This window comes from Typha angustifolia, chromosome 15, assembly GCF_048772165.1.
Source record: "Typha angustifolia cultivar Huaian chromosome 15, ASM4877216v1, whole genome shotgun sequence".
NCBI classification, from domain to species: Eukaryota; Viridiplantae; Streptophyta; class Magnoliopsida; order Poales; family Typhaceae; genus Typha; species Typha angustifolia.
This window is the reverse complement of record NC_133253.1, coordinates 19,033,253-19,046,570: the sequence shown is the minus strand read 5'-3', so window position 1 is coordinate 19,046,570 and position 13,318 is coordinate 19,033,253. Positions and strand designations below refer to the sequence as shown.

Below are 13,318 nucleotides of genomic sequence, written 5' to 3'. Positions count from 1 at the left end.
TCTCCATGTTAATTGTCATTGCCTTCACAGTTGCCATCACTACCACTATTGCTATCTTCACCATTGCAACAATCATAACTTTTGATGCTCGCTTCTTGTTTAATTTTTTCCTCTTCCTCAATATAATATGGGTTTGTTGTGTTAGATACATCAAACGTTAATCTAGATTCGATGAGGTCACAATGGAACTGATAAGAGCCCCATTTATCTTGGAGTTGTGGCATACTTTATTTGTTATTTTTTATTTCATTCTTTTGGCTTAACACAATGTGTTATCTAATGTGTTGTTGATGTCCGCAAAGTTTAGGGCTCATTCTAAATTATCTCCCTATATTTTTTGTATCAACTTGTAATATATTGTTTGCAATCTTTTGATTAAAAATAAATGATATCTTCCCTACGAGCTTTCACTGTAACATAACATAAAAATTATAAGTTAATGTTATGAATGACGATATTTAATAATTATTTTTATAAACATGTGATACTAAAGTATAGTTACCCTAATTATGCCTAGTTTTTAAGAGGACTAGTCTAATTATCTAACAGATAATTAACACCTTTATTTAGACAATTATCACCTTTGTTTAACATATCAATAAAATAATGGTCGGTTGGTTAAAAAAAAGCTCATATTATATAAAAATGTTCAGAGTTTGAAATTTAATCACAGAGTATTTAACGAGACATTGTTTAGTTTTCACTTTATAAAAGAAAAAAGAAAGCTCCTTTGTACGATCCAGATTAGCCCGATGCCAATCTGGTCGATAAATAAAAGAAAAGGGAATGGTCCAATGAGAACATGACCGTGTCATAGTGAATTGGAAGCATTTACACGTTTTGAACTCAGTATTAGTTCGCTTCAAAAACACTTCCGTCCCTCTCGGCGCTCAAACAAAAAATAATTTTTCCCTCCCAAATGAAAAAAGAAAATGAGGAAAAGTGAAAACGAAATCCCGAAACTGGCCAGACTGGCAAAGTCAAATTCCAGTCCCTCCTCGAAAACCTAGTCCTCGTCGACCTCTTCGTCGCCGGCGGCGGCCATGGATGACCCCAAAACCCTAGATCTCATCAAGGAGCTCGTACTCCGTCTCCTCTCATCCTCCTCCTCCTCTTCCGCCACTGAACTCCCCAAAGCTCTCCGCTTCGCCCATCGCCTCCTATCGAGCCGCCTCTCCCCCTCGCTCTCCCCCGATGAGCCCGCCATGGCCGAGGCCATCAAGCGCCACCTCGCCGTCTCTGGTCGCTCCTCCGACGCCCTTGCCTTTGCTGATCTCCACTCCAAGCTCGCCGCCCGCTCCTCCTCCCCGGGATCCATTCGCAATCGCTGGGCCCTCCTCTACCTACTTAAATCCCTCTCCAACTCCTCCTCCGCCATCGGCGTCACAACCATCGCCGGCGGCCTTCCTGTCCTCCCTCTCGACGACCACAACCCTCCTCCTCGCACTGCCAAGAAAACCCTAGCCTCTTCCGGCGGCGTCCTCCTTGTCTCCAAGGATCCCGAGAACATCCGCGAGATCGCGCTACGCGAGTACGCCGAGCTCGTCATGGACGAGGCCGAGGTCTCGGAATCTGCTCTCGTGAGGGACGTGCTTTACGCTTGCCAGGGGATCGACGGCCGGTACGTGCGGTTCGACAAGTCATCGGACGGCTACGATCTGCCGGAGTCGCTCAAGCTGCCAAGATCCACGAGGACGATGGTTCGAAAGCTTTGTGAGCTTGGTTGGTTGTTTAGGAAAGTTAGGGGTTACATCACCGAGAGTATGGGCTTGTTTCCAGCAGAGGAAGTAGGGACCGTCGGCCAAGCTTTCTGCTCTGCCCTCCAAGATGAGCTCTCCGATTACTATAGACTCTTGGCAGTGCTCGAATCGCATTCCTTGAACCCAATCCCAACCCCCGGCTCCGATTCAGGTGTACCGGGAAACTACCTTTCTCTGCGGCGCCTTGCAGTCTGGCTCACCGAACCTATGGTCAGGATGCGGCTAATGGCAGTTTTGGTCGATGGGTGCCGAGCTTTGCGGGGTGGGGCAATGGCTGGAGCAATTCATTCTCAGTCAAAGCATGGCGATCCTCTGGTTCAGGATTTCATGGGCAGGCTTCTCCCGAGGGTGTGTTCGCCTCTTTTTGAGATGGTCAGGGGTTGGGTTTTGGAAGGGGAGCTGGAGGATGTTTTTGCGGAATTCTTTATAGTGAGCCAACCTGTCAAGGTTGAGTCTTTGTGGCGAGAAGGTTACTGCATCCAGTCAGCGATGCTCCCATCTTTCATTTCTCCCACACTGGCACAAGGAATTCTTAGGACGGGGAAATCTATAAACTTCCTTCGAGTGTGTTGTGAGGATACTGGGTGGGCTGATGCTGCTGCGGATGCTGCAGCACATGTGGGAACTACTACAATAAGAGGCGGCCTCAAGTATGGGGAGATTGATGCGTTGGAGGCTCTTGTGGTTGAGGCAGCAAAGAGAATCGATCAGCATTTGATGAATGTAATCCATAAGAGGTATAGATTCAGGGACCATTGCCTTGCGATCAAGCGGTACTTGCTTCTTGGGCAGGGTGACTTTGTGCAATACTTGATGGATGTTGTCGGCCCAGAATTGTCAGAGCCAGCCAACACTATTAGCTCCTTCCAGTTAGCAGGGCTGCTTGAAACAGCAATCCGAGCATCCAATGCACAATATGATGATCGTGATATACTTGACCGTCTAAAGGTCAAAATGATGGATCATAGAGATGGGGATAGAGGGTGGGATGTTTTCTCTCTTGAGTATGATGCAAGAGCACCTCTGGACACTGTTTTTACCGCATCGGTCATGAAGCGGTACCTTAAAATCTTCAATTTCCTATGGAAACTTAAACGGAATGATCATGCTTTGACAGGCGTATGGAAGTTGATGAAACCAAATCGTATAATATCCTCTATTTTTGCGAAGGAAGGTGCTGCCTTTAAGACACAGTTCATTTCAATTTTGCGGAAGTGCCAAGTGCTATGGAATGAAATGAACCATTTTATGACAAATTTCCAATACTATATAATGTTTGAAGTCCTTGAGGTTTCATGGGCATGTTTCTCAGAAGAAATGGATGCTGCAAAGGATTTAGATGATTTACTCATTGCACATGATAAGTATCTCAATTCGATTGTGGAGAAGTCTCTTCTTGGTGACCGATCCCAAAGCACACTTAGAACTCTATTTGCATTGTTTGACATCATATTGCGGTTTCGGAGCCATGCTGACCGATGGTTTGAACGTTTATATGAATTGCAAGTGAGGTAACTCGGATATGCATTTATCTTTTTGGGTGTCCTTACATAAAGTTATTCTCTTAAAACTATTTGGTTCATATAGAGTCTAATATTGGAATTTTTCAGAGGAAGGGGTAAATCCAGGTCAAAATCAAAAGAACCAGGCTCATGGCTTGATGGGGGAAGAAAAGCCGTGATCCAGCTTGCTGGAGAACTTTTTCAGAAAATGGGTGAAGACTTGGACACTATTGCTAAAGAGTATTCAGCATCTCTCAGTGCTTTTATTTCTCAGTTGCCAATGCAGCAGCATGTTGATCTAAAATTCCTCCTGTTCCGTCTGGACTTCACTGAGTACTATAGCCGGCTTTCCGCTCATAATTGAATATCTGAATGTGCACATGCAGTGATGCAGAAGCATTGAAGTTTAGTCCTTGATTGTTGTGTGCTTGTTTATTTTTCTTTTGCTCAGCAATTCAGACTGATGATTCACCTTGTTCATTTCATGTATCTAGGTAAGGTAACTCTTACTATCGTTTTATCAATTGATGTATGTCAGTTCTCTATTTGCATCTTGTTTCACCTGTGTTATGAAGTTCTCTTTAGAACTCTTTCTTCTCTCTTGCAGATGCTTGTCGGTTCATACCACGAAGTTGCCTCTAAACAAGCTTAAGATAATATTTTAAGGTAATTTAGTTCTGTACTTCTGTTTAACTTCTGGATTTCAATCTTATGATATCTTTGTCATGTATTTGGTCTTCCTCTTGATTTATTGGTATTTATCTATGTATAGTTTGGAGATTTCTCCTTCCTAAGTTTGTAATTCTCCAAGTAATTAATGAATATTAGTTTTTGTAGTAATCCCCATGTGTGATCTACTGATCTTTATTCGCAATTAATCCAAATGCATCTAACTATGACAGTTAAAGATCACCTTGTGTGCTTTCCCATGAGGATTCCAGTCAGGGAAGTGACTTACAATAATACAACAATGTCTTACCCTTCCCAACATACATGAGAAAAGTGATATATTGCTTTTGCAGATTTCTCAATTAGGTGTGAACCATCAAGTCGATCCTCAAGCACATTTTACTTTTGTATTATTATCTTATCATGTGATCTGTGCATTTTCTTAATTTGTTGTTATTATGTTCGCCAATAGATGAGATCTTCTTTGCTAATAAGAACTTTGGGTCCACTTTTGCCTAAACAAGAGGACAACTTTTTCAACCATTTACTCTTTATGGCTTTTATCACCTTATAATGCATTATTCTTGAATCTGATGTGTGTTTCCTGGCTGCAATTTTACTTGAGCTTGATTAGAGATCGGAACGTTTACACTACTATTATCTAATTCTTCACTTACGTCCGTCTGTTAATTATGTCTTCCATTCTTCAGACTGGATATGGGTCTTATCTAAATGTTGTCACCAGAGCACGTAGAGTTTCTTGTCGCTAATAAGTTGTTACTCTTTATTAATAACAAGATCTACTGTGGCTTTGCATGATTAGGAAGATGAAAATTGTTTGCCTGGTCATTTATTCAACACGTGTAACAAGATCCTCTGGACCAAATATAGTGCTAATTTTTGCATTGAGTAATTTGACTTTCTTCCATGTCAGTTACCTAATAGCGTTCTTGTAAGACTTTGCCAAAAATTAGTAAAAGCTGGTTGTGCAGACTGGACAGAGGCCTCGTATCTTGTTTGATTTGCCATTGGAGCCCCTTTTGAATGCTCAAATTCAACCATGGCATCTTTTTCTTTCTCTGCTGAAGTGTTTGCATTTTCTGCCATTCTTGTAAGTCATTGTGTTTAACTTTAAATTGGACGGGTGCTTTGATCCAACCTGCATCTTTTATATATCCTATATTTAATATATTATGTGTCTACTTTGTACAGAGGCCCAGATCAAATTGTTTCTCCAGCTTAAGTTCACTTTCCTCTATGACCCATCTTCTAAGTTTAAGCATTAAAAACCTCTGGAAAAAAATTGCATGAAGGGTACAAATACTACATCTTTCCACAGCTTAAAGATTTTCAGAGGGAAGAATATTCTTTGCACTGCAAGGCATCATTAACTGGTAACCTTTCTAACGAGTAAAAAAGGATAAGTGTCACCATGTCATTTCCAGATTGGCTTTGTAAATCCTCTTTTGACAGACTTTTTGTAGAATTGCTTGTTTAAGCAATTTAGCAGGCAATTTTTCTTTGGATGCAGCTGGAACCGATACATTTTCAAGCGAAAACTGTGGGTTTTCAGCCAAGACTTAAAGTTTGTAAAATGCTCGTAGTTTAAACTTTGGGATGCTTGGTGCACCACGGAAGTTTCAAGCGTTTGTAGGAAACCAGCCACAAATCTGTAGGAAATTTATTTTTCACTCTGTAAAACATATTCTTCTCTGCCTTGCTCTTAATTGAAACTGATGGCCTAGAGTCAAGAGTTATATATAAAAATTCATGTTCTTAGTAATTAGCTTTGGTGATCAGATTGATTGGTTATGTTAGACTACTACTCTTTACATTATATCTGCTGTTAATGCAGTTTTTTTGGACACAATTTTAATCCATCTTTGCTTGTTTGAGCTAGGGATGCTACCAAGACACTTCCACCTATATATCTTTCAAGGTGCGTTGTAGCGTGAAGGAAACCTGAGCTTGCCTGAAGCCAATATGGATTGCTTAGCTGAGTTCTTGTGCTAGTGTGAGACATGGATGTATATGTTCTTGCTTGTGTATAACCTTTAGGATTTTTTCACAGATATACTTCGAGGTCAATATCATATTTGTTGTACCTTATGCCATCATTTTGGGTTTTACAGGTGTCGAAGTGAAATATTTATCTGGCGACTGGCATCGCCTCGTGCATTTGATTTTCTTTTTCTTTTCACCTTACAGGGAGCCGGAATCTATTTTCTTTTTTCGAGGTTGACAATGTTTGATAGATACAGTTGTTTTAGTTCTTAAGAAATTAAAAGCTTGGAAACATGTCATCAAGTAAAATGTTCAAGCTGCTTAAATGAGATTAGTGAGGTACTGGACATTACAACAGTCGAACAACAAAGGGAAAAAGAATGTTTGCATACAATAATTGATTTTATCTGAACAGCTAACAGGTCTATTATGCATTCACTGTCCAGAACTGCAAGACCAATAGTTCCTCTTTGTGCTTTACCAGCCAAAGTACCCATTTAAACCAAATCTCATTTATGTTAACAGAGTACTCTTTGAAACGTAAGATGTCTATCAGTGGAAGAATATGTAGCGAATACAGAATGTGGTGAAAACCTGGAATTGGGGCTGTAATCACTAAGCGGCTGTAAGCACTAAGCATTTCTCTTGAGTCTAGACCATCTTCTCTATGAATACACTCCAACCTATGTGCGAATGTCATAATATTTGACACATTTTTAATCACCTTAGATGGACCTAAGGGGGGGTATGTAGAGGTAGGAGCATACGACAGTAAATTAAAGTCATTAAAGTACTTCAAAAATTATCATGTACCGAGAAAAAGCTGTCAACAGAGAAGCACCAATAGCTCGTTAGACTAACACCAGCAATGCTCAAGAAAAATAAACAACCACAATATTTAGAATGAACACAAGAATAATGCAAACTTGAAACATGGGATACCTATTTCAGTTTCACTGATAAACATGATGCCCGTATAAATGGAAGTCAAGGAAAGAAATTGTATCATTAACGATACTACTTCAGTTTATTTTCCAAAAAATGATATTGTTAGCCACATGGTATACTATAATATAAGACACTAGTAAGTGCAGAGAGTCTTGTCTGGTCACTTTAGTTATCAATGGCTTCCAAATAATAGTTGATTTTCACCATCTTTCTTCTACCGATGAATCTTCCGTAGGCATAACACAAAGATACAGATATAATACAGCAATAGTGAAAAGGGCATCTTTAATTTCTTCCCCTGTCACCTAAGACAATATAAAATTAATCACTCTCCTAGGAGATCTATACCTTATTCAAATAGGGAAACTGAAATCCTAGGAGAAGATCTTAACATCTCAGGCAACTTCAAGACCTATATCCAAATTGGTGACTAACTATTTAAGTTGAAATTGAAGAGTAAAGACTACCAACCATCAAGACAACCAGCAAAGAGCTAACTGTTTGATATGTTATAACTTGCAAAAGTATCGTAACTTTGGATAAAAGATAAAGAATTCATAAGTAATGAATCTAATGATATGATTTTCACTTTCTCCGAGCAAATCAATCAACTCTGTATAATAGGGAAAAACTATAAAAATAACAGTGAAGATCTTCAATTAGTCACAAAGTTAAGTTGCAAGGGGATTTTAATAAAAGGCACAAGCACTAACACAAATCAGTATGATAAATGCGTGTACACGGAACTCAAATTTCACACATTTTTCTTTGTTCAAATCACTAGTTACTTCAACAAGGCTTGACTTCTTAAAAGTAAAATCTCTTTTCAAAATGCTTTAGATTCCAAAGCCAAAGACTGCACGTATCTTGTGAAAGATGAGCTCTCTCCAGCCCCTCTCTGTGTTCTCCGCCACTGTCTCATTACCATACCTATAAGAAAACCAATTACCCAAACTTAGGAAACTACAAACCTACTAGCAAGAACCAATTGAATCTACTGAAAACTAGAAAGGAAATTACTTGTCCTCCTCTGGCACATCAGTCTGTGTTAGCTTTATGATGGTAACTCCTGGTTCTGGCTCATCAAATATTAGCTTCACCTGCATTTGATGAAAAATGGATCAATAAGGTCTCCACGGTCATTGGCAATAAGAATCCGTAGCAGGATGTGCTGCATTGCCAAGATGCACAATCTATTTGCATGCGGTTCTCAATCACTTTAAAGAAAAACTGAGCTAACATTTCAGTGGAATGTAGAATTAGAGCTACCTACAGTGCAACTACTGGCATGCTAAAAGCCCCTATGTCAATTACCATTAACAACAAAAGGAAGCATTTCTAAGCAAGAACATAAGAAACAATGCATCCACCTTCGAATAAATCCCATCGGGCCAGCTTCCAGACCTCCACTTCTGCACAATCAACTTACCATCCTGCAATTCCTCATTCACCCCGGTGATAGATCCATCAAAGATACTAAACTGACCACCAACCTCCTTACTAATCCTGGCATTGCTCTGAGTGAACCCTTTCCATCTGTTCTCATCCATCAAAATCTCATACATATCCTTCGCCCTACAATAGAACCTCTCCGTCAAAGTTATCGTCTTGAACCCCTCCTTTTCCTTCTTCTTCTCCTTCTTTTTCTCCGGTACCGCCGCCAAAGATGCTGAGGTAGCCTTAAAAGCCGGCGCAGAGGTCTTCGATGCAGAAGCTGCCTTTTTGGTTTCTAGCTCATCCTTTGCGGGCCCCCCCTTGGCCATGGCTTCCACGTAAGCCCTTATCTTCTCGAGAATTAGGGATTTCCCCTTCGCAAGGAATGCTTCCTTGATCCGGCGGCCGACCGGACCATCGTCATCGCGGACGATGATTCTAACCTCCGGATCCTCTTCGGCGTTCTCGTCAGCGAGGTAGGGAACCTCTAGGGTTCCGGAGACCTTCGCGGCGGAGGAGTCACGTACCTCAGCCTCCCAGGAGAGGGAAAGGGAGAGCTCGTAGCCAGGAATGACCTTGCCCTTGCGGACGTTGACGTAAGCCTCGCCGTCTAGCTTGTCAAGGGTCTTGGTGCGGATCACGAGGTCGCCCTCCCCGTCGAGGAGGGTGAGGTTGGAAAGAAGGGAGGAGAGAAGGGAGCGCGACCACTCGAGGCAGTCGCGCTCCGCCCAGTGCCAGTTGTGGACGTTGGTGCCGTCGGGGCGGTCCTCCACGATCCAGCGCTTGTCGCCCTCTCCGTATTTGGCCATGGATTAGCTAGGGCTTCGGAAGAGGAGTCCGAGAAAAAGAGCAAAAGCCAAAAGGGCGTCGGAGAAGAAGGCAAGATGTTCGGCAGAATGCGTGAAAGAGTATAGGAGAGATTAGTTTAGGATAGAGCGGCTTCTGGATGCTTCAGTGCAGAATAGTCTGGAAATTCCCACCCACGTTTCCTTTGAATAGCTGAGATGCATGTGTAATGCACGTGCTCTAGTTTAAATACAATGTTGCATTGAAGTTGTTTCTTGATAGTAGTAAAATGGATGTTGTGCTGTGAGACAAATGATCTAACTGACAAATTTGGGTCTTATATCTCGAGAGTGCTCATTGTTAAGCTCATGTAGCCTATCAATTTTAATCTATCCCTAGCGTTAATTACTGGTAGATGGGAAGTACTAGAGTCTCGGGAGTCAACGAAGTCACCGCTCACCAGTCACCAATGACCCTGAGGGTAATCCAGATGATCTCTACCGTTCATCTCCCGTCCCAAAAAGTCAAATCAATACAAAAGCACCATCGCGGGAACTCGGGAACAAGCGAAGGACTCCCTGCCTCCTCCCACGCCCTCTCCCCGTGACCTCCCACTCTCGATGGCAAACACCGGCAAATCTCATCCCCGGTTCAAAAGAACGTCCCCGAGAAAGATCACGAGGAAGAAGGCTGCAGCGATCGCCACGAGAGAAGATGGCGATGGCGCCGGAGCTGCCGTGCCTCCACAGTTGCCTTTCTTTCCGGAATCGGCGGCGGTTTTGCCACAAAGTTTCTTCGAGGTCGACTCCCTCGAACTCGCTCCACGGCTCCTCGGAAAGTTTCTTCGTCGCGACAAGGTTGTTCTCCAGATCACGGAGGTAGGGCTATCATATTTTTCCAAAAAGGAAACCCTAGCTTTCCCATTGAGAAAGATTTGTGCGTAATTTTAGTTGACAATTCGATTTCTTGGTGCTTGATGACTGCATAGGTCGAAGCGTATAGGCCGAATGACTCGGCTTGTCACGGCAGGTTTGGTATCACTTCGCGCACCGCTCCAGTGGTAATTAAGATCATTTGCATCTAAACTTTGTTGGTGTTTTTTTTAATCTATTCGATCATATTCTTATGGCAATGCATACAGCATACCCAATTCAAATATGTTTGGTTTGCTAAAATTATTTGATCGTGTAAGTGTTTATCTGTAAATCATAATTAATGAATCTGGTGGTTTTGGTGGGAATAGTTTGGGCCCGGAGGTCATGCTTATGTGTATCTCTGCTATGGCCTTCACATGATGCTGAACATTGTAGCTGATAAGAAAGGAATGGGCGCAGCAGTGTTGATCCGCTCGTGTGCTCCTGTTAGTGGTATGCAAATACCATTACTTCGATTCTTTTTTATTTTCAATTTATTTAATCTCTCGACTTATTTGAGTGCTGCCTTCTCTATTGCTTTAGTGTGCGTTACTAACATTTGAGGATGGGTTAATTTCCACTGCATATATCAGTTAGTTAAAGTGATTACTTATGTTGTAGAAGTTGGCTCTGTCATGAGATTCTTATTTTGGTAGAACTGTATTTTATCTTCTCATTCCTATGATGCCTGAGATTGGGCTCTAGCCTTGATCATGGAGAGGAGCAAAGCAGAAAGGGAATTGAAGAGATTCATGTAAGCCCGTTATTTAAAGAAAATTTGCTAACTAACAGTAATGCTAAGATAAGCATATATAACTTAAGGCATTTATGTGGCAATCTTCAGATTTCATAGCATATGTTCTGGAAAAATTAGCAAACTACGATTCTACAAGATAATGAAAACATGGTCAAATTTATGTTGCTAACTTGTTTTCAGTTACACACTTTTCCAGCTTTCATTACTGTTCTTGTTTATCCAGTTACTACACTAATTGTCAAGAGATAAAAACTAATCTACCTGATTTTTTAATCAGGTAGAAATTGCATGCATTTGAGATTCGAATAAAAATTCTCTAGAAACCTGAAACTGATGAGTGAATCTTTCATGTACTAAAAAATACAGGTTTCAGAAAATTTATTTCATGTTTGGTGTCCTTTTATCTTTTCCTTAATACAACTCATGCATGCTAGCTAGTTTACTTTTCATCTCTCTATAATTTTTCTTGTTTATTCTGTTCTCGTACTTTTTACATAAGTTATGTCCTAAAATATTGACAATTCAAATCAAAAGCCTCTATGACTAGCCAGATATATCTTTGACTGGAAAATTGGGATAACTTTATCAGTCAATTTTGTCGTCGTTACCATTGGACATTTAGCATTTAACTAGATGATAAGGGTGGTGCTTTGTACAATGACCATCACTGATTATTGCATCAACAAGACCTGCTCTGGAGTCTGATGGAATTCTCAGATGTGAGCCAATTGCTTGTCATATACCAAGGGGTCATTAATCTTTATGCTCCATTTCTCTTCATCTTTTAGGTGCTAAAATTATTACTAGTGGAGCATCCTACATCCATTTTATCCTTTGCTTATGTATAAGACTTGCTATTTTAACTTCTAAGTCATTCTGCTTGGAAGAGTATGCTCTTTCTCTTCAGAAAATGCTTACTGAATCTAATCATTAACTGCAGGTTTGGAGATCATTCTAGAACGTCGAGGTCAGAAGACTGAGAAGCCTATCCTACTAACAGGGCCAGGAAAGGTTTATAAGCTCTCTGCAGATATATCAGAATATCTATTTTCCAAAATATTCAATTTAATTGACTTGAAATTGGTGCATATAGATCATTTATGTGAATTGTAATATTTCAGTTTCTTAGATTTTGAAATTTATCTATCTTGATTTGCACCAGATCATTAGGGAGAGTTAATTTATCTTCCGATAAACTGGTTATGGATCACACTCTTGTAACAAGTAATTACTTACAATGACCTCTTTGTAGGAGTTTCATCAGAACTGTTTACATCAAGTGAAAAGTCTATTTTTATGACATCTCAGAAATACTGACTATTCTAAAAGTTTAAGTTGTTTAAAGAAATTGTATTCTAACACTTCCCTCACTTCTAAAATATTTTGATAGGCCCACGAGGTAGATTTTACTTAAATATTTGAATATTTCATATATTTTAATAGTAGATGGGTCTAAGGAGATTCAAACTCAAGACTTCTACTGTGGTTACATGATAACTCACTAATTATTCTGAAAGTTTAAGTTGATAGATGACAATAATTTTTATTTTTTATTTTTTATATTTTAAAAGCAATGAAGAGTTCTAACCATCGGAAGCCTTTGTACATATAACCCTTTGTGCCCTTGTCTGAAATAAAAAAATTGTATATCAAATCTTTAATAACATTTAATGAGCCACCTAGATTTTAGATGCTTTGGTTACAGCGAAGTATTTCTTTATTCTTTACTCTGTCAGTTATTGTGTTTTGAGTCCTAGGAGAAAATTCGTTAGATGTTTATGAAATGTATTCATTGTTCAATCTGAAATCTAGAAGTGCCCGCAAGTTACAAACTCTCTCTTGGTAATGGCCCACCGTTGTCGGCTTGATTGTTGTGTATTTTGTTGAGAATAGGGCAATTATTACAAGCTATAGTACCATGCTGCTCCATATAGTGAGAATGTGACTTATCTTCATAATTGTTTTCTTAATTATTTCAATTGCCAGGTTGGCCAAGCGCTGGGGATATCGACTGCATTGTCAAACCATCCTCTCTACAAACCTGGTACTATTGCCTTGTCTCTGAGATCCATCCACACTCAAATACTTCTGAAGTTCAATTTTTACGTGACCTTGTTTTGGCTGAAGATCTACTCCAACAGGTGGTTTGGAAGTATTAGATGGGCCTCAACCAGAAAGCATTCTGATCGGTCCCCGGGTGGGCATCGAGTATGCTCTGCCGGAGCATGTCGCTGCACCATGGAGGTTCGCCATTGCTGGCAGTCCGTGGATTAGTGCCCCAAAAAACACCCTCCGCTTGCCATGAATACCTGAGGCAATTGTAGATTGAGCATTCACTTAGTACTGCGTACTGTGGCTATGTACAGAGGCATTTTGTTGATGACACCAGGAAATCCTCGCCATTGTTTTGTTTGTATCTTGTAGCATATATTGTTTGAAGTAAAAGAGCTACTAAGCAGGAGCAGTATTAGCTTGTTTGAATCAAAGCATCAAATTAATCAAACTAGTATAGAAGTTAACCAAATGTAATCGAGAAAGCCAGAC

General features: G+C 40.4%; 3 protein-coding genes across 9 annotated transcripts; 2 read left to right on the top strand and 1 right to left on the bottom strand.

Annotated features, from left to right (window-relative positions):
- The first annotated feature begins 884 nt into the window (after positions 1-884).
- LOC140777385 (gamma-tubulin complex component 3) lies at positions 885-6,235 on the top strand. 6 transcript variants are annotated; one of them, XM_073121455.1, is made up of 6 exons: positions 885-3,271; positions 3,371-3,756; positions 3,870-3,928; positions 4,165-5,042; positions 5,144-5,325; positions 5,463-5,825. In XM_073121455.1, exons 1-2 carry the CDS (start codon positions 1,044-1,046, stop codon positions 3,624-3,626), a joined length of 2,484 nt encoding a protein of 827 aa, XP_072977556.1. In that variant the 5' UTR covers positions 885-1,043; the 3' UTR covers positions 3,627-3,756; positions 3,870-3,928; positions 4,165-5,042; positions 5,144-5,325; positions 5,463-5,825. The 6 variants fall into 6 exon arrangements, with proteins under 6 accessions (XP_072977556.1, XP_072977551.1, XP_072977554.1 ...); XM_073121450.1 differs by lacking the exons at positions 4,165-5,042; positions 5,144-5,325; positions 5,463-5,825 and adding exons at positions 5,832-5,958; positions 6,064-6,234; XM_073121453.1 differs by having other exon boundaries at positions 4,924-5,042; positions 5,144-5,825.
- A 1,319-nt stretch (positions 6,236-7,554) lies between these two features.
- On the bottom strand, positions 7,555-9,370 carry LOC140778074 (uncharacterized). The gene is made up of 3 exons (XM_073122606.1): positions 8,254-9,370; positions 7,904-7,983; positions 7,555-7,813 (listed from the first exon to the last, which is right to left on the bottom strand). Exons 1-3 carry the CDS (start codon positions 9,124-9,126, stop codon positions 7,720-7,722), a joined length of 1,047 nt encoding a protein of 348 aa, XP_072978707.1. The 5' UTR covers positions 9,127-9,370; the 3' UTR covers positions 7,555-7,719.
- Positions 9,371-9,555: 185 nt separating this feature from the next.
- LOC140778319 (DNA-3-methyladenine glycosylase) lies at positions 9,556-13,255 on the top strand. 2 transcript variants are annotated; one of them, XM_073122968.1, is made up of 6 exons: positions 9,556-9,981; positions 10,092-10,163; positions 10,347-10,470; positions 11,715-11,785; positions 12,761-12,818; positions 12,902-13,069. In XM_073122968.1, exons 1-6 carry the CDS (start codon positions 9,724-9,726, stop codon positions 12,931-12,933), a joined length of 615 nt encoding a protein of 204 aa, XP_072979069.1. In that variant the 5' UTR covers positions 9,556-9,723; the 3' UTR covers positions 12,934-13,069. The 2 variants fall into 2 exon arrangements, with proteins under 2 accessions (XP_072979069.1, XP_072979068.1); XM_073122967.1 differs by having other exon boundaries at positions 9,591-9,981; positions 12,916-13,255.
- Positions 13,256-13,318: the final 63 nt, after the last annotated feature.